The sequence below is a fragment of the Podarcis bocagei genome (assembly GCF_964188305.1).
Source record: "Podarcis bocagei genome assembly, chromosome: 5".
NCBI classification, from domain to species: Eukaryota; Metazoa; Chordata; class Lepidosauria; order Squamata; family Lacertidae; genus Podarcis; species Podarcis bocagei.
In genome coordinates this window covers 33055663-33074691 of record NC_138129.1, presented here as the reverse complement: position 1 = coordinate 33074691, position 19029 = coordinate 33055663, and the positions used below count along the sequence as shown (strand labels likewise).

At 41.6% G+C, this 19029-nt stretch overlaps 2 protein-coding genes across 8 annotated transcripts in view; one reads left to right on the top strand and one right to left on the bottom strand.

Moving 5' to 3' along the window:
- ERGIC3 (ERGIC and golgi 3) overlaps positions 1 to 4958 on the top strand; it is a 21213-nt gene extending 16255 nt beyond the window's left edge. For all 3 annotated transcript variants that reach the window (XM_081194862.1, XM_081194861.1, XM_081194860.1), the window contains 6 exons: positions 516 to 547; positions 1161 to 1257; positions 2884 to 2948; positions 3499 to 3635; positions 4012 to 4067; positions 4498 to 4958. In XM_081194862.1, the coding sequence (XP_081050988.1) occupies positions 516 to 547; positions 1161 to 1257; positions 2884 to 2948; positions 3499 to 3635; positions 4012 to 4067; positions 4498 to 4577 (467 nt within the window). In that variant the 3' untranslated portion in view covers positions 4578 to 4958. The remainder of the gene's footprint in view (positions 1 to 515; positions 548 to 1160; positions 1258 to 2883; positions 2949 to 3498; positions 3636 to 4011; positions 4068 to 4497) is intronic.
- On the bottom strand, positions 4843 to 19029 carry LOC308587326 (CMP-N-acetylneuraminate-beta-galactosamide-alpha-2,3-sialyltransferase 2-like). Of its 5 annotated transcripts, XM_081194864.1 has the most exons (8): positions 16613 to 16987; positions 13237 to 13401; positions 12863 to 13197; positions 10626 to 10816; positions 9382 to 9561; positions 8565 to 8610; positions 6698 to 6817; positions 4843 to 5654 (listed from the first exon to the last, which is right to left on the bottom strand). In XM_081194864.1, the coding sequence occupies exons 3-8, from the start codon at positions 13133 to 13135 to the stop codon at positions 5487 to 5489; spliced, it is 978 nt and encodes a 325-aa protein (XP_081050990.1). In that variant the 5' UTR covers positions 13136 to 13197; positions 13237 to 13401; positions 16613 to 16987; the 3' UTR covers positions 4843 to 5486. The 5 variants fall into 5 exon arrangements, with proteins under 5 accessions (XP_081050990.1, XP_081050992.1, XP_081050989.1 ...); XM_081194866.1 differs by lacking the exon at positions 16613 to 16987 and adding an exon at positions 18877 to 19029 and having other exon boundaries at positions 12863 to 13418; XM_081194863.1 differs by having other exon boundaries at positions 12863 to 13401.

Here is a 19029-nt window from a genome sequence, read left to right as displayed (position 1 = left end):
AAAGCGGGAAGTATTCTATTTATTTAGTAGAGCTTATTTAAAGGGATTAACAACTTGCTATCTGAAAACTCCTAAAGAGGAATTACAACTAAACTGGGATAATTTGGCAAAGTTAAAAGCCTGCTCTGAATGCATTCAGAAATTAACATAAGCTGTATTTGCAGGTTGGGAAAGAATAAAGAGCTGCAACCTTGAAAACACAGTTGAGAATTATGGTGGGCAGTATCTGGTGATGGAACAAATAGGTGTATTCTAATCCTTGTGCATATGCTTAGAATGTGGCATATGAGTTGAGAAGTTGTACACTGTTCTGAGGTTGTGTTTACAATTAAGGTATACATATTTTGTTCAACAAATAAAATATCTTCCAGTTGTGCAAGGAAGTTTGTCATGTCCTTTCTTGGAAACATGCTATAATTGTGAAAATTTGCAGGTTTTTCTTTTTCTTTTAAAAAAGAACAGAGCAGGAAGTCTTTTCCTTTATGTAACATTTTGTTGTCTTGCCTCTCTTACAGTTCATGATCTGCAGAGCTTTGGACTTGACAATGTAAGTATCTGGGAGAGACATACTGAGTTTGAGATACTGATTCACATCTGCAGAGAAGGGAGTAAAGTGTCAGTGCAGATGATTTCCCCTTGTGCATACTGGTGTGGCACATCTAACTTTGGCAGCAGCTGTGTAAATGATAGGCAAAAAGAACAAAAAGCAACATTTAGAACAAAACTGTTTCCCCCCAAAAGGTGACCACATAATTCATTGTATACTGGTGCTTTCAGAATCCAGTGAGTCACTAAGCATCTATCCTGAGCTCCTTGCCTTATTTTATTCTCACCCTGTATGCCACTGAGCACGAACACCTCATCTCCTTCCTGTGACTGCCGTTCCCAGAGGAGAAGAGGTGTATAATTACAGAGAGAGGAGCGTATTTCTAGCAGGGCTTCTACCCTAAGGTGGTGTATGCATGAAAATTGTGCAGAAGAGAAAACATCATTAGCTGTGCTCAACTTGCATAAGCAGCCACAGGTGCTAAAATCCTGCTGCTCTTATTGGAGAGAGTTGGTGAAAAACACCTACCTACCTTTTGATCATAGGCTTAGTACTCAGCCTGCTCTGTCCTTTGCTGGTTCTGTTTGAACATGTTTCCCTTTTTTTGTTTCAGATAAACATGACCCATTTTATCAAGCACCTTTCATTTGGGAGGGATTATCCTGGCATTGTGAACCCACTTGATGGGACAGTTGTCACAGCACACCAAGGTACTGGTCTGAAAATAAGTTACGTTATAGTTTGCTTGTATACTGCTTTTGCCCCCAAAGTGATGAATACTGTATTAATACAAAGAAAGGTGCAGTAAAATACGGTAAGTCAGCCATAAAAGCAATATAAGATAGCTAATAATAATAATACCGTACTTTTCTGTGTATAATACTATGCTTTTTTCTTTAAAAGTGGAGGTCTTCTTATACATGGATAGTGAATTAGGCGGACGTTTGATTGATTGCTTCCACAGCTGTCAGCGGCTATTGTGCGTGTTATTGGTTGCTGCGTCAGTGGGTGGTGTTGATTGGCTGATGCTGGGGAAGCTAGGCGGGCGATTGGCAGCTCCTGCCAGTGACGGGACAGCCGGGAGGTGGAGTTTGTGATGCGTGTAGGTGAGTGATTCTTGGCAATCCCCCCTAAAAAAACTCAACCACCCTGGGCAATCCTCCGCAAAAAGCTCAACATCTCCCCCCATTTTCTTAAATTTGAGTCTCCCCAAATAGGGGGCGTCTTATAGACGGAAAAGTACGGTGTGTATAAATAAATAAATGATTCCCTTCCCTTATAATAGTACCTAAACAATGAACTGGCCAAAATATGATGGTTACTGTCTAACCTAGGACTTTCTCACTTAATCCAGTCACCGTCTTTTAGCTCTTTTAGTTTGCATCCCCCTCTCACTACATCAGGGTAAGCAAGCAGACCCTCATGTTTAGTTCATCAACCTACTTGGTGCTCCAATGTGCAGGATCCTGGTAATCTACTTTTTAAACAATAGGCCATAGGAGATTTAAAATAATAAAAAATTAAAAACAAAAATGCATGCCTCTAATACCACCCACAAATTACACTGAACATTGCTTCTTGGGCTGTAGTCGTGCTCTCGCCACAGACACAGCTCTTGCGTGTTTCTGCTCACATGCACTGAAGGGTTAACAGCCTATTTTATAAATACTAATTGTAATAAATAAAATATTTTAATTAACAATATTAAATTTAGGTTTGCATGAGAAGGGAATAAAACCTTGTAAGTAAAGACTGTCACATGCCACACAAGTTATGTATATATGTATTTATTTTAATATTAAGTTGGGCAACTAACTGGCTAGCTTCTGGCTCAGTAAAATGGAAAAGATGCCAGCAAGCTTCCTCTTCCTCCTGGCTGACAGTAAGTTATAGGCAGGGGTGCATGCATGAAAGAATTGTCTCTGCTCTTTTTTCCACCCCCTTTTTTTTTTACTTTCTAAGCCACTCCCAGCTCAGAAAGATGGAGTTATAGGGACACACCCCACAGCAAAATAAATCTGGATAGGGAGAGGGAACTAGCCTTGCCTTTCTTCCCTGGGAATGAAATATTGAGTTTCTTTTCTCTCCCTCCCTCACCTGCTCTTTCATAAGACCCTGCTCCCTGCTGGTAAGATTGTAGACTAAAGTCATTATAGCAGGAATTATTACTATGTAGCTTGGACCTCAATAGAATTCTAACTTCCCACTTCAAAGTTACTGCTGCTTACTAATTATCTATTCAAATTCCTTCTTGCCCCATATCAGTTTTGTTAAGTTCTGTATAAGAGGACTTTCCCCCCAAAGTGGCTCCTATTAACACCGTATTTTGCACTTAGCATCCATGATGTTCCAGTACTTCGTGAAAGTGGTCCCCACAGTGTATATGAAAGTCGATGGTGAGGTAAGATCCCCACATTTTCTTTTAAAAACAAACACACACACCAAAACCTAGCATTATATTTTAATATAGAACAGTGCTGTCCAGGTTATTGCAGTGTAATTAGGGGTTGGGACATGAGGAAATGAAATTGCAAAGAGTTTTGTATATCTTATTACCAATAAGCCTCTGAAGAATCAAAGCTCCAGACTTGCAAAAGTGTGGATGACAACCACATGGGGATTTCTGAAAGAGAGAAGTCTTTATTGCTGTGGACCCAGTTTCCTCAGGCTAGAGAATGTAGTGTGACGACAGGACAGTTATGAGTCATGGGGGGAATTATCTTGAGTGTATTGTAGGACTTGGGTAGCTGGTTTCTTTGTGTTGGGCAGAGGCGGGTGGAGAGAGAGGACAAACTAAGGTATACTTAATGCTTCCTGCTGGATGCATTGTGCATTGTGGCAAAGGCATTGTGGCAAAATTCAACCCAGCTCCAAATCCTATATAGTCAGTTGTGTGTCTTAACTTGTTTAATTAGAAAGAGTAACATTATGTTCTACTTATGTTCTACTAGGTGGTGAGATCAAATCAGTTTTCAGTAACACGACATGAGAAAGTAGCTAATGGGCTAATTGGAGACCAGGGTCTCCCTGGAGTATTTGTGCTCTATGAGCTTTCTCCCATGATGGTGAAACTAACAGAGAAACACAGGTGAGAAGTTTTCACATGAACCCATTTTACAACTTGCTTATAAAATTATGTTTCATTTATTCATACAAATAGGTTGTAGAGGTAGTTGCAAAAAGCTTCCATTTGAAGCAGTTAACATTTTGACTGCCTTTTGAGCCTAAGTGTTCATTGGACATGGTCAAGTGGGATTGAATTACTGTATTTACTCGAGTCTAATGCACCATTGAATCCATTGTGCATCTTAAATTTTGCAACGTGATTTGGCCAAAAAAGGTGAGCATTAGATTAAATACGGTAATCCATGGGTTTCATTCCCCCCCCCAAGTTTTAACTTGTTCATTCATAATGTACACATTACATGGTAATCAATGTTTCCCCCCCCCCTCACCCCATATAGGTCCTTTACACATTTTCTCACAGGAGTCTGTGCCATCATTGGAGGGGTATTTACAGGTATTTGAATATTTTAATTGTTCTCCTTACCCATCTTGGATCTAAAGTTTAGCTTGCAAATGTTTTGATCAATACATCCTAAGCATTTTCAAAACTTGTTTTTACAAAGATGGCAGAATCGTCACTAGTAGTACAATAAATATGATAGTACATCTGTTTTCTATACATACAAAATGAGCAAATATGCAACTGAATTGGGCTTATCAAAAAGCGTCTCCTAGTAGTATTTAGTGAGCAGCTTATTTTGGTTGTGTGATATGGCTCTTTGGGCAGTGCACTATTTCCTCACTGCTTTGACAAGTTTAGGAATTCCCCCCCGAACACCAGCTTTTTGGAAGAAAGAGGGGGGTTTCTTTTTTAATTTCCCCTTTACATGCACTGTCCATATGGAACATATATAACCTGACCTTCCTTTTCCACCTTCTTCCAGTGGCAGGACTCATTGATTCTTTGATCTATCATTCGGCTCGGGTCATTCAAAAGAAAATAGAACTCGGAAAAACAACATAGATTATCAGGTGCAATCCCCTCTGGAGAACTTGAAGGAATTAAAAACAAATGGTCAGTGGTCATTTTGAGGGTGCCAAGACGATCCCTGGACTTGTACCAAGACTGGAACTATCATCAGTCTCTCTTCACAAGTAAAATGGGGGATTAATTTAAACAACCATCTTTTGTGGCAGTGCTGTATACCCTAGATTTCAGTACTTGTCTTATATGTTGGCCTATCTCTCAACTTCTAGATCATGAAATGAAGAATATGGAACACAAGACCTTTTACATGTGTAAAACAAATATTTTCTATTTAATTTGTACACAGTGCTACCCTTAGGATGTTTGTTTGGACCAAATTCTCAGGAAAAAGTTTTAATAAAGTCGTGTAATATTTGCTTTCTTTTTACTTACATTTCAAAACTCTGTATCAAATAGCAGCCAAGAATATTGCTCAGTAGTCTGTGCTTGCTCCTCTGATACCTTATACTTAGCATTTCTTAACCACTTAAATAACAGTGGCTTTAGCACAAATGTAGGCCTGGGAGGTACTGTCAATATCAGCTTTTTGAAATCTCTGTCCAAGGATAAAGCATCCTATATTGTCCATAAAATGCAATGAAAGAGAAGCACAAAGTCAGCTATCAGAGATAGCCTCTGTTGTCCAAATTTAAAGAAAAACATTTCAAGTTGACCATCTTGCTAAAAAAGTAAAGTAAAGAAAGAAGTGGTGTTACATGTGTATGTATGTGTATATACATACATACCTGCATCGGGTGCAGTAGCACTGGGCTACTGAACTGTGCTTTGATCTCTAATCCATCCACCTTGTTTCTCTTGTGGCTCAAAAGACCATCATTGGTCCTAGGATTTGGGTTCCTCTTTCTTGGATTAGTGACTTTGAAGTCTGTGGGGCACTGGAGCAAGCTATTTATAAAATGATATTCTGCCTTCAACTGCTAGTCTCTCAATGAGTGCCAGTTCAAAAGTGGCATTGTGGACTCCAGTCCTGCGGAAAGCTCCAGCGTACCGATTCTTTTCCCAGTAGTGGTGCCAGTTCCCTCTGCTGTCTGCGCCAAAACCAAATGCAGAGACCTGCCACACAAAACATTATGGGGAAGGAAATGAGAGTATGAGGCCTATGTAGCCCAAAAGCTGCTACCTAATCTAGCATTCTGTTTCTCAGAAGTCTGCAGGCAGGGCACAAGTGCAACAGACCTTTCCCAGGGAGCGGTGGTCAGCTACATGCAGCCTTCGATAATAAAAATTCTTTAAAACAAAAAATAATAATAAGTTTTGCCAAAAAAAATTGTTCATCCACAATAACACTGTCACAATAAAAAAGATAAATATAGTTCCCCCACCCTTCTCCCATGGCTTTCCTCAACTCCCTCTTTTGGTTCATAACATATTAACTTCTCCTGCTTGTTTTGTTATCTCTCAATAAAGCTGTCTTAAATTTAATAACCGATAATCTAACCCTGTAAGGAGTGGCCACATTTTATGGAAGCAGACTCCATTATATAAAGATAGCAGTGACGAGGTTAATTTCGGCAAAGATTTTTAAATGTGAAACATACCCTACTACATTAACAAGCAGAATTTACTGTTATAGCTGTTTAATAGATACGTCACTCCTAATTTAATTTGGGGCTTTGTGGAATTTTGGCAGGTTTAGTTAGTTCATTATTTAAGAGATGGATTTTTATGCAAAGACAATGAAACAAAAATGGAAAGTCACACTGCCAGCTTGTAGCATATTCAGCTTATTATCAGGGCCTGCTTGTTTCTGTATAATTTGAGCAATTTTTAGGGTGGTTTTTTGTTAAAAAAAATCTCTTATTATATTGCAACTTAGTGATCAAGACAGAAGACATCCAGCACAGTTTCAATACCAGCCACATGCAGTCTCTTCAGTCAACTTCAGTGTTTCAAAACATGGGAGAGGACTATCTTGTTTTCTGAGAGACTCTGCCCATGTACTTTCTGAACTACTATTCTGTCACCAAATCAGTTGTGAGAAAAGTAGCTTTTTTAAACATGGCCCAAAGAGGCAAGTTGCCTCACAATCAAATGCACTACATCCCAATAGCAACAGCAGCCTGTATCTGTAGACATCTGGAGATCACTGTACATACCTGTTTACAAGTATGGATAGCAAAAAGCAGTGCAGCGAATCCAGTGGATGGATACCTTCCAAAGCGCTTCATCCATTTATCGTGAATATATTTTAGGAAGGCAGGGTTCAGTATTAAGACCTGAGGAGAAGAAAAACATTTGGACTGAGAAGTTCTCCTATTGTCATAGCCTCTTCTTCCTCAAATTGCCCCACCTGCCACAAGCATAGCTAATGAGAATGAGATGGTTTGTGACTCCTATGCTCAACATATTAAAAGCAAAGGTGTTGGTCTTTACTTAAAGCAAATTCTTGCTGCTTGATAAAATTAAATCTCCCAAGAAGTTCACATACACAAATGAAACATCAGTTCATATAAAAGTACGAAATAACCTTCAATAAATATTTCCTTAAAACTTAAGTAAAAGCAATCACAACAGCCCTTGCCCTTGTAAACATTAGTCGCTCCAGTCATGAGTAACCTAAGCCCAATTTGAATTAGCTTTTAATTTCTGAACTTGAGCTATAGGGCTCAGGAGTGTTGAACTAGGACCTGGGAGAAAAGGGTTCAAATCCTCACACAGTCGAGAATCTCTGTCAGAGATCAGTCACGCCATCTCTCAGCCTAACCCACCTCACAGGGGTCATGTAATGACAATGTGAGGAGCAGGGGAAACGTGTGCTACCTGGAGCTCCTTAGAGGGAGGAAAGGGTGTAAATAATACAAATACAAGTTTTCCAGTACAGCGTTTCATTAGACTCGAAGGCCTAATGCAGTGGTTTTCAACCAATGTGCCGTGGCAGCCTGGGGTGCCGTGAATGATGGTCAGGGGTGCTGTGGGCAACACTGCCCTCTGCCCCTATTTCCTTCCCTCCTTCCTCTGATGCCTTCTCGCGTCTCTGCCTCCCAAAGGCTTGCACAGCTGTTTATTGGAGCAGCCCTGGCTATGAGCTCCTCAGGCAAATGCTGCCTCTGGGGCTGGCCAGGAGGTACTTCCCAGGCCCCTGTGGGGCAGTGTGAGGAGGCACCTCTCTCTTTGTGGGGGGCAGCTCAGAGACCGGGGGGCAGCTGCAGCTGCTCAGAGGACTCCCAAGGAGAGAGAAGAGAGGAAGCTGAGAGGACACTCTACAAGGGAGGGTGCTCAAAAAAGGGTGAGGGGCTGCCAGCTATGTAGGCAAGGGGTGACATAACTGGGCCTCTGAGCCCCACGGGGTGCCACAGAAAGAATGCAGTTGGTCATGGGAACTATGGACCCAAAAAGGTTGAAAACCTCTGGCCTAACAATTTATTTCAGAAGGTAAAACAGAATTTTACTCTTGGATTGTTGAAATTAATGAAGCTGTTCATTTTCTGACGGAAACCTCAAGACTTCCATTGTTCTACTCCATAACCTTTTCCTCGCCCCTAAAAGCTGGCCCATTAAAATTACATTTTATGTGAGCTCTGTAGTTGTGCTTTTAAGTGCCAAGGTCTTTTTTTGTGTCTTCTTTTGTTTACAGAAATTGCCAATGTGGCGCCCCCAGTCAGGATCAGGATTCTAGCATAGGGGTTGGATGGCTTTATACCCACTGCCCATCCTCACTTGAGAATGAAAAGGCCTCCGTTCAGTTTGCACTGCAGTGAAATCTTCCATTTGTTTCAATGCTATCCCTTCCACACCCCTCCAAATTGCAGGGGAGGATATGGATTGGGAGCATAGTTGGGGCAGGAGGCGATTAAAGCTCCTCTACCTCCATTCTAGGGTCCTGGAATAAGACTGTGGGGTCCACACTGGCAATTTTTGTAAAAAAACCAAAACACTGCAGTTGCACATATCATTCCTTAAATTCACAGAATAAACAAGCAATGACAGATCCGAATCAATGTATTGCCTGCATTCACAACTTACCTTGCTTTTGTCAGCTTCAATGAAGGGCTTGACTCTTTGGTATGTACTATGAAAGAAATGGAAGAATAGCATTCATCATTTTATTACTTTTACCATCAAACTTTCTATTTCCCCCCCTCCAGTGTTCAATATACATAAAACCCATTCCTGGAGAGTCACGCAACTCCATGAATAATGATTGACCAGCTGCTCTTCTGTTATTACAAGCATATTTCCATACATTTGCAGCACTGACCTAAGCCCACAGTGGACAAATTTGTAGTCTCAATGAAGCTTTTATGGGACACTTCAAGATTTCCCTACTGACTGAATGTAAAGGCACAAAGAAACCAACTCTGCTCTTAGCAAAGGATGTTTATCGTGAGGAATGAAATCCACATCATGCACTGTTTGGAGAAGTACGTCATTTTGTCTGTCCTGAAACTCCCACCATTTAGCTTCATTGGATGACCCCAGATTCTAATACCATGGGAGAGGAAGAAATAAAGCTCTCTCTCTCTCTACTTCATCCACATTTTATCTATGATGTCTCCCTTATAAACCCCTTATAAACTAAAAAACAGCAACCCCACAAACATCGTAACATTTACTCACATAGGACATGCTCCAGCCCCTTGATATTCTGATTTCTCTTTTCTGCACCTTTTCCAGCTCTATGCTGTCTTTTTAAGGGGTTCAAGCAGACCTGTACAGAATATCCTCACACAGTGCAGAAGTTGTGCCCAAAGGAACCTGCCCCATAAATGAATGCTTAAGGTTTTGTTCCTGCTGTAGTACTTGCCTAGCTTTTTGTACTCCAGTTAGACAAAGTGCTCACCGCTTAATTTCTCCTGAGGAAAAAGCACTAGCTAGCCATTTGAGATCCAGAGGTTTGAAGGGGACAAGCACAAGATGGACGCCAGCATGCAGGTTCACAGCACTCTCTGGGTACATGAAATGGTGCGTGGTTCTTGCACCAACATCTTCCTCAAAGCCTGCAGTTTGTGCTGTGTTCATCCTCAAAGGACATAAGAAACATGATCAGATGCTTCACAAAATATCCAGTCCACAAACATGGGGACAGTCAAAGTCTGAATCTGACACTTGATGGGCTGAGGCCTAGGGACATCAATCAGATGCCATTCTTCAGGATTGTAGATTACCAGATTTTATTTTCAAAAATAGATAATATTTCAGGATTTTCAAATCTGGAGTTGGGATTGTTATTCCCAGCAACTATTCCCATACATTACAGCATACGCAACTTTTGTCACACACATCCCAACTTCTCTAGCTGCTTCTGCATTTGCATCTCCCCACCATTTCAGAATTTAGACTAATCCCCATTCTGGCAGAAGGAACTGTTCTTTGCTTATGCTAATGCCTTATGCCAGGGGTAGGCAACCTAAAGCCCAGGGGCCGGATGCAACCCAATCACCTTCTCAATCCGGCCCGCAGATGCTCCAGGAATCAGCATGTTTTTACATGAGTAGAATGTGTCCTTTTGTTTAAAATGCATCTCTGGGTTATTTGTGGGGTATAGGAATTCGTTCATTTTTTTCTTCAAAATAAAGTCCAGCCCACCACATGGTCTGAGGGACGGTGGACCGGCTGACCCCTGCCTTATGCACTCGAAGGGTCTAAATGATGCTGATGATTAGAATAGCAGCAACCATAGTAATCCTTTTGAATTACAATTACTGTTCAACAATATTTTGTTGGGTAATAATCCTATTAACCCTATTGGAAGGTGATGGCTTCATTATTTTTTAAAAAAATACAAACTGAGAAGCATTAATTAGTTAATGATAAATGGTCCCTTCCAACTATGATTCTGTGGCTGAGCCTTCAGTGTTAACCATCAGAGAGAGAGATTTAAAGTATCAAGAGATCATATCCCCAACAATTATCTCTCATCAGCCCATCATTCTGACCTGTTAACAAATAATCTCCCTAACAAAGGAATGGTTTCTCATCAGCCATAATACTACATTATAGCAGCCACACAAAAATACTTTTCAGCATTATTCACACTAATTTTATGAAGCCCAAGGTAGGGCGTATATACTTTACTCCACTTACCTCAGCACAAAGTGGTGAGAGTCAATCTTTTTTCCATATTTAGAGCCCTTCAGCCTCCCTGAATTGCCCACCACAGCACATGTTCCACACTGGCCAAAATCCTGGGCTGTAACAGGAGGGGAGTGAAGGATGTCAAACAAGTGCTTTATTATCTTCTGGAGTTGGCTTCCATCCTGATATCCTTGCAGCCTCTAATGAAACAAAGTATGCTTTTTGTTGTTGTTGTTGTAATTTCCCCCCAGTAATTTCCCCCCAGGGACGCGGGTGGTGCTTTGGGTTAAACCACAGAGCCTAGGGCTTGCTGATCAGAAGACTGGTGGTTCGAATCCCTGCGACGGGGTGAGCTCCCGTTGCTAGGTCCCAGCTCCTGCCAACCTAGCAGTTCGAAAGCACATTAAAGTGCAAGTAGATAAATAGATACTGCTCCGGCGGGAAGATAAACAGTGTTTCCGTGTGCTGTTCTGGTTCTCCAGAAGCGGCTTAGTTGTGCTGGCTACATGACCCAGAAGCTGTACGCCGGCTCTCTCGGCCAATAAAGCAAGATGAGTGCCGCAACCCCAGAGTCGGCCACGACTGGACCAAATGGTCAGGGGTTCCTTTACCTTTTATGTTGTTATGACCACCCTGGGCTCCTTGAAGAGGATGAGATATAATTATTTTTATTATTAATAAATACTAACAGAGGACATTAAGGAAGGGGGTGTAGAACCTGCTTTCCAATAGCATATTTTTTATATATAAAAAATGGAACTGCCTGCTTAAACAGATCACAAAAGAGAAATATTTGATGGTACAATTGACTGACTGCAAACTATTCTGAATAGAGATACAGAACAAAGGCAAATATCTCTAGTGAGAATGCCTCATGCAAAGGTGGCTCCTGTGCTGTCAATCAGGAAAGCATTGTTCATGTGCTGCTTTTTTTATCTCAGAAATGGAAGATGTTTCTGCTGGGTGGCTTCTCCCTGCCATGCAACTATGAAAGCACAGGATCTCTCTTTGGGTAAAGCAGGTGGCCTCTGTACATCTCCCACCCAGTGGCTTTCCTGGTGCTGCAGCCAGGACTCTTTCCTCCTTATTGAGAGACTCCTGGGTATATGTACAAGAGAGAGTTAATGGAGCTGGAAGGACTGCTTAAGATTGGTCAAACCAGCTGGCCAGATCGTCCTTTTGTTAGGGAAATTATGACCATGGGCTAAATGATGAGTAATGGTTGCTTTAATAAATAGTTATAAAGCAATAAATAGTGACTATATTTATTGAATTTATATCCGTGCCTTCCTCCCAGAGTTGCTCAGGGAGACAGTTTGCTCGGCTAAATATTAGCAAATATCATAGCAGTGTACAACACTGCAATAAATAAAAATGGTTTCCCAGAAAAACTGACCCATGAGTCAACTTATCCTTCTAAGGTAAAGGGAAAAGGGAAAGGACCCCTTGGACGGTTAAGTCCAGTCAAAGGCAACTGTGGGGTTGTGGTGCTCATCTCACTTTCAGGCCAAGGGAGCCGGTGTTTGTCCACAGACAGCTGTCCAGGTTATGTGGCCTGCATGACTAAACCGCTTTTGTCACAACAGAACACCATGACGGAAACCAGAGTGCACGGAAACGCCATCTAAGAAAGCCTGTAGTAATAGGAGAGACTTTGGTATCTGATGGTTGGACTTCATTAATATTTTTTAATGCGATGCCCTGTGTGGGGCCAAAATTGGGCACCCCCAAATGGATCATCTCAGTTATGGATCTTCTCAATTTTGCGCCCCCTCAGCATAATGCCCTGTGGGGGGAAACTGCCCACACCACCCAAAACCCAGTGCTGATCTGATGAAATGTAGATGTTGGAGCCTGCCTAATTTCAATGGGCTGGATCTCCAGCACAGACAGGTGAAGATTAGTGGCCTGAACAAATGCAGAGCAGGTAAAACATTTGCCAACTCTTCCTGCTCTGCATTTGGTGCTGCTAATCCTGTATGAGAGGGGAACTGCAGGACCATTTCTGGAGAAGGGACCCACCTCAAAGTAATTTACAGCAGCTGGCCTTGATGTTGGACCTCCTGGTGAAGTTGGGAGTTAAAAACAAAACAAACACCAAACAAAAAAAAAAGGCATGCAGTGCACTGCTGGAACCTCTGAGCACTCAAAGAAGTAAGGAGATGCTCTGTGTTTCATTTCGCTCAATGGACACAGCAGAGAGGAGCCTTTCTGCGTGTTTGTCATTAATGTGGTGCAACACTCACCAGCCACCACTGCAGAACCTCCGAGGGGACCTCTGGATTTCTAAGAGTCAGCAGGCAGTTTACTGAGGCATCAAAGTGATCACAAAACCAGTCCAACTTGCTATGCTCTGTGCACCTGTTCTGGCTGCACATCTTTCCCTCCCAGGGAGACTCCATCAGCGGCCATTCTCCAGAGGAAGGCGAAGGGTCCATATACACAGCGTTGTAAACCTTCCAAAGGAAAAACGCAAGGCAGAGGGCCAGGATGCACCACAGCTTTTTCCTGAACTGCATCCTTCACTCAATCAGCTGGATCTCATAGTTAAAAAACCTTCTATGAGGCAAAAGCATCATGCAGTGTGGTTTAACTTTATTGCCTATGTCACACTTTTTGCTCTGCGAGTTTCCTGTTCACATATGATGGGCAGGTCGTTTCTTGAGTAGATACTGCTCCACACAGATGCACAGCCCAGCAGCTAAAAACTCAGAAAAATCAAGGTCCGACTCATTCTCCATTTATTCAGCCAGCCAGTGTTCTGTGGGTGTGAACCAGTTAAAGCCTCACATCAAACGAATGCTGAAACACACAGGAAAAAGTGTGATATCACGTTAGTATGGACTACAAATGGCAGAGGGAAATGCTTGTGGCAAGATAAAGTTATTATTTTCAGACATTGTTCTGTACATTAATAAGTTTAATGGTGTAATATTTTCCTAAATGTCCATGCTGTTGGTACCAAGCTTTCCTCCAGTTATGCTGCATGCAGTTCATTAGCAGTTTACCAGATGGGGCAGAACTGCAACACTACCTTCCCAGCAGTAGCATTGCTGCCATTTACTGAAAGGGCTGAGTTGGTGAACAGGTCAAAGGTGCTCTACAGGACTCTACAGGCTTCAGAATCACAGAGTTGTAGAGTTGGAAGGGACCACAAGGGTAATCTAGCCCAACCACTTGCAATGCAGGAATACTTCAGCCAACATGGGGCTCAAACCTATGACCCTGAGATTAAGAGTCTCATGCTCTACTGACTGAGCTATCCCTCAACTCCCAAAATCACTGGTGCATCTGCACAGCCCCAAACTCCCTCCTGCCTCCCCATCTATGTTCTGGTAAGCAGCAGCAAGACCATGGCCAGGAAACTAGAATTGTGGCTCTGGGTGAGCCACTTCGAGTGTGATTTGTACCCAACTGTAAAGCACTGTGTGCAACCCATCCAGTATCTATTTCTGCTCATCTCCAAGATTTGTGTTAGTAATAAAGTTAGCATCTCATTAAACACATCCTGACATTTCCATAATTTGCTTCATACATTCTGTATTGTCCCATATCCCAGCCAGTTAAAAAGACAGCTTGTTCACCTATTCACCCATTCCCATCAATACTTGCATTTTCCTTTCCCTCTTATTGCAGGGTTTGTAGATTTTTATGATATTATACGGTCCTAGTTATTTTTAGATGGAGATTCCTCCTCCTAGCACTCCAGTAAGCATATACACTGGCGTATCCACACTAAAAACCGAGATGACTCAAAATAACCTATTCCAAAGCAATAAAGCAAAGGACTTGTAAAGAGCATGTCATTTTGTGTTGGGGGGTTTTGGTTTCAAAACTAGACTCATCAAAAACTTGCTTTTTTGCTTGAGAAACTGCCACGTGTAAGTGGGTCAAATATTAGCAGAAAGCACAAGGGTCTGTTTTGTGCTGGAAGTCGTTCAAAGGAGGGTCAAAGGTTTTTCCTTAAAGGAAAGTCAAAGGTTAATCCTTGTTCTTAACCAAGACTCTCCCCTTGTGCCTAGTTAAAAGGGTGGAAGGGGGAGTGAAAATATGGTCTACAGGTCCAGCTAAAGAATATGAGAGTTCAACAAAAGGCCGTGGAGTCAGAAATGTAAAAAGCTGCAAGAGGGAAAAATTGATTAAACCATTTCAGAGACCTGAAACAATGGGAAGTGTTGGGAAACCACAGTTAGGAACCACAGCAAAGGAGCCCAGAGAAAACTACAAAGGGATGCAGAAGCTGAACTGAGGATGCAAATTTTAAGTATTGGTTTGGTCAGAGAAGCAGACTGGTTTGTTTGTTTTTTGTTTGTTTGTTTGTTTTTAAAGTATTTTTTCAATAAAGTAAAGATTTTAAAAAACAAAATAGATAAATCAACTACTCTTATGGGCAACTGCTAAAAATGTAAACCATTTTCTCAAAAATGTGTTGCCTTGCTAAACCTGTAAATAAATACACAATGTGTTTTGGGAAAGTTTGGTGTGAGGTCTTGTTATTCACTCCACACACAACTGCCATCACACACTACCCAGTATTGAGAGTAGGATGGGTCAGCTGCAGTCCAGGTGGTTAAATAGCTGTTTAGTGGGTAATGGGGGGGACGTTAGGGGAAATTGGGTGGGTGGGGAGATATTTTCACCTGGTGGCAACAGTGAAATTAGCAAGGAGGAGAGGTTGGTTTGCTTACAGGCTACAGCCTGTACTGTCAAAGGAGAAATCAAACTAAACTGGAAGAACATGAAAATAGAATGCTTTGGGTATGTTTGCACAAGCCTGGATTTTAACAGAAAGCCTTAGTAATGTGAAATGTTCTCATTTCAGGAAAGACTTCTAAATATTAAAATAGTGATGCAGAAAGGTTATCTAGAAATGTTCCTTTAAAATGCTCTGAGTAATATATGTGCTGTTATCAAGAAGATGGAAAGCTAACAAAAATCCCTGCAAGGCAAATACAGACTGGTGCCACTAGATCATTTTGGACTCTGGACCTACTGATATTGAGAGAAGGGTTTCGGTGGTAAAGTTACTGCAAATGAGAAACACAAAATGCACCCATCACCTCCAAAGGTACACAATGCACTGTGCCACCTACACAGGGTTGTATGCAATGTTAGTCCTACTCAGATGCATTAAAAATAATGGTCATGGCTAACATTGATTTCAGTAGGTCTGCTCTTGAGTATAACTTAATTGGACACAATTCACATGGTATAAACCGATCCTGTGCAAAATAAATCCCACTATGCTCAGTAGGGATTATTCCAGAGTAAAAGTTTGTGTCAGGTTGCAACAATTAAATCACAGCCTCATCGCACAAAGTGAGAAGTTGAGCTGGGACACCAGAAAGAAACAAAACACACAATGCCGGAAAGAGGGGCATTTTATCTTACCCATCCCTTTAACTCTATACTTTGGAACTACTGATATGTTGTTAGAGCAAAAGAATCAAGTGCATAAGTTTTTCTGGGTCAGTAGTCAAGAACACTGTTGGATCTGAAATGCAATTATGCAGGACTGAAGGAAACACACTCTGTACATGTTTTGCGACTTTCATCTAATGACTTCACAATCCTAGGCACATTGCTTAGGAGCGAGTCCTATGAAACTCAGCAATATATTCTTCTGAATAAAAGGTGCCTAGGATCTGGCTCTAACTGAAGGGGGAACGGGTGTGTGGAAGGAATTAAAAACACAAATTACAGCTGCAAACACACTACACCTTTAATGCAAGTTTGAAGCACATTTCCTACTCAAAGAATTCTGGGCAGTGTAGTTTATCCATCACAAACAATTCCCAGCCACTCTGATCAAACTACTGTGCCCAAAATTATTTGAGGGGAGGAAATGTACTCCGAATGTGTTTTAAAGATATGCTAACCGGATGGCAGGAAGTGAATGAAGACCAGTTTGTGAGCAATGAACAAGCAAAGAAGAGAGAGGAAGAAGGCAAGGGGGGTTATTAACAAAAATGAAAGAAAGACAAAACCCTCTGCACACTTACCCGGGAAGAGCAAGCCCCACTGAACGCATTGGGATTTACTTGTGAGAGTAGACACGCACAGGCACCGGTGGCTGCCCCAAACGGAAGTTTTGTTGCAAATTCAGCTGAGATAGTGGAGTTCCTCTATCGAGGGAGAAGCACTGGTTCTAGCAACGAGGGAATCGTTTCCCATTTCCTGCTAGTTTATCGCTGCAGCGTGGAAAGTTGCTGCAAGCACAACTATGACTCACTTGGAAAAGGAGGTTGCTGCGCTTGGCACCACTGCAAATAACAGCTTCCGAGGAGGGATCTTCTTCAGGACTTCAGCAGGAGATTGTCCCCTTCCCCACCTGGCTGAGATAATCACTAGGCACTAAGGGTATTTGCACTAAGGGTATTTGCATTTCAAAAACAAAAACCAATGCAGACACTTTCTGCTAAAGAAAAAACTGGCTCTTTCCCCTCCTTTGTTAACCAGGCAAACTTTTTAGCATAATTGAGGTTATGTTTCAACAAGTTCAAGGACACCTCAGCAGACTCTACAGTGTTTTCAAGAAACAAGGATCTGCAGCGAAGACTGAACAGGCTGTTGTTTCAAACAGCTACTTTATCTCGTGTCCCTGAAGTCTCTTATCAAGTCAAGCGACATGTTGCTACTATCTTTCAAGCAAAGAACATAGCCATGAGAGTCAATTACTGCTCTCCAAGGCAGCTCTGCGTGACAGTCCTCAACTTCTGAGGGGAAAAACTAGGGAAGGAATTGTGTGGGAGGAGGAAATCCTGCTTGCACCCCGCCAACTACTGCAAGAGGTGATTCAGTGGAGGCAGGAGTTTGTTTTCCCACACGAAGCTTTCATTGTTTGATTAGTCTAAATCACTCTGTAAGTACAGATAGGTAGCCGTGTTGGTCTGCCATAGTCAGAATAAAAATATTCCTTCCAGTAGCACCTTAAAGACCAACTAAGTTAGTTCTTGGTATGAGCTTTCATGTGCATGCACACTTCTTCAGATATATCTGAAGATATATTCTTCAGATATATTCTTCACCAGTGTATCTGAAGAAGTGTGCATGCACACGAAAGCTCATACCAAGAACTAACTTAGTTGGTCTTTAAGGTGCTACTGGAAGGAATTTTTTTTATTTTCACTCTGTAAGGTAAGCGCAAAACCTATAATGGCCAGGCACCTTATTATTTTACACAAATCAGAGTTAACGTCTCCTATTTGTTTATTCACATTTACATGGATTTTTGCACATTTCATCGGAAAGAACTACAGCTAGCAAGTGCACTGTGAAAAATGCTTCAAGGCAAGTCCTATTCTCATCTATTCTTTCAGAGAGTGTCTTAAAGGGTGGAGGATGCAGAAATGATCATCCTCTGAGACCCTTCTTTGTATGTCTCCTCCATGAGAGATTTGGAGGGTGGCAACATGAGAATGGGCTCGTCTGGAACCTTCATTACTTATCTTTAGGCACCAGGTGAAAATGTTTCTCTATAGCCAGGCCTTTGGCTGATTAACATCCTATGGCCTTTTAAATGTGTTTGTGGGAGGGGAGTTATTGGTTTGTTTTATTGCATATTTTGTGCTCTCATTTTTCATTTTATATGTTGTGAGCTGCCCTGTGAGCTTTGGATGAAGGGCGGTATACAAATTTAATTAATAATGATAATAATGCTGACAGTGGAAAGAGGTTCGTGCTGGTTGTCAAGACAAGCTTTTATTCATTATTTCCAAGCACTGTGGAAATATGGGCTACAGATAAGCAACTTCTACTAAAAATAATTTAAGGCATTAGGCAGAGTACATGTTAGATTACTGGTACATGGTTGTGTATTTATTTTATTAATTTCATAAAATTTATACACTGCCTGATTGTGTGTGGGGTTTTTTAAACCACCCTCAGAGCATTTTACAAATACTGCAAAGGAACATTTGCTCTTCTTATGCAAATACTTTTAGTTTACAAACTGCCAGAATGTCCCATTGATTTTAAAGGGATATTTCCTGCATTAGCAACATTTATGTGTGTCCAAATGCTAGTTTAATAGGGCCTCTCCCTTCTGTGCAGTGTCAAAGCAGCGTTGCTTTGGAGTATAATTTGACATTTTACAGCAGCTTGTGAAGCAGAGCACAATTACTCCTGAAACACACTGTCACAGAGATACATGCACTATGTCTGATGCTACTCATTGCACTGAATAGTGTCACAGACCCTACACTGAGAATCCTAACTGTAGCTGCTGAAATATAGTTTGCTAGTGTTACCACCTGCTTACCTTAACCAAGTGTTGGAGATCACACAGTCCGGGCAAACTGAATTATTGTTCTTCCTCTTCCTTGGTTGCACTCAGAATATTAATGAAGATTGAAGCCACCTCCCATGGCTGCATGTGGTAAGTGACTCATTTTGAAATAGTGCTTTCGAACAG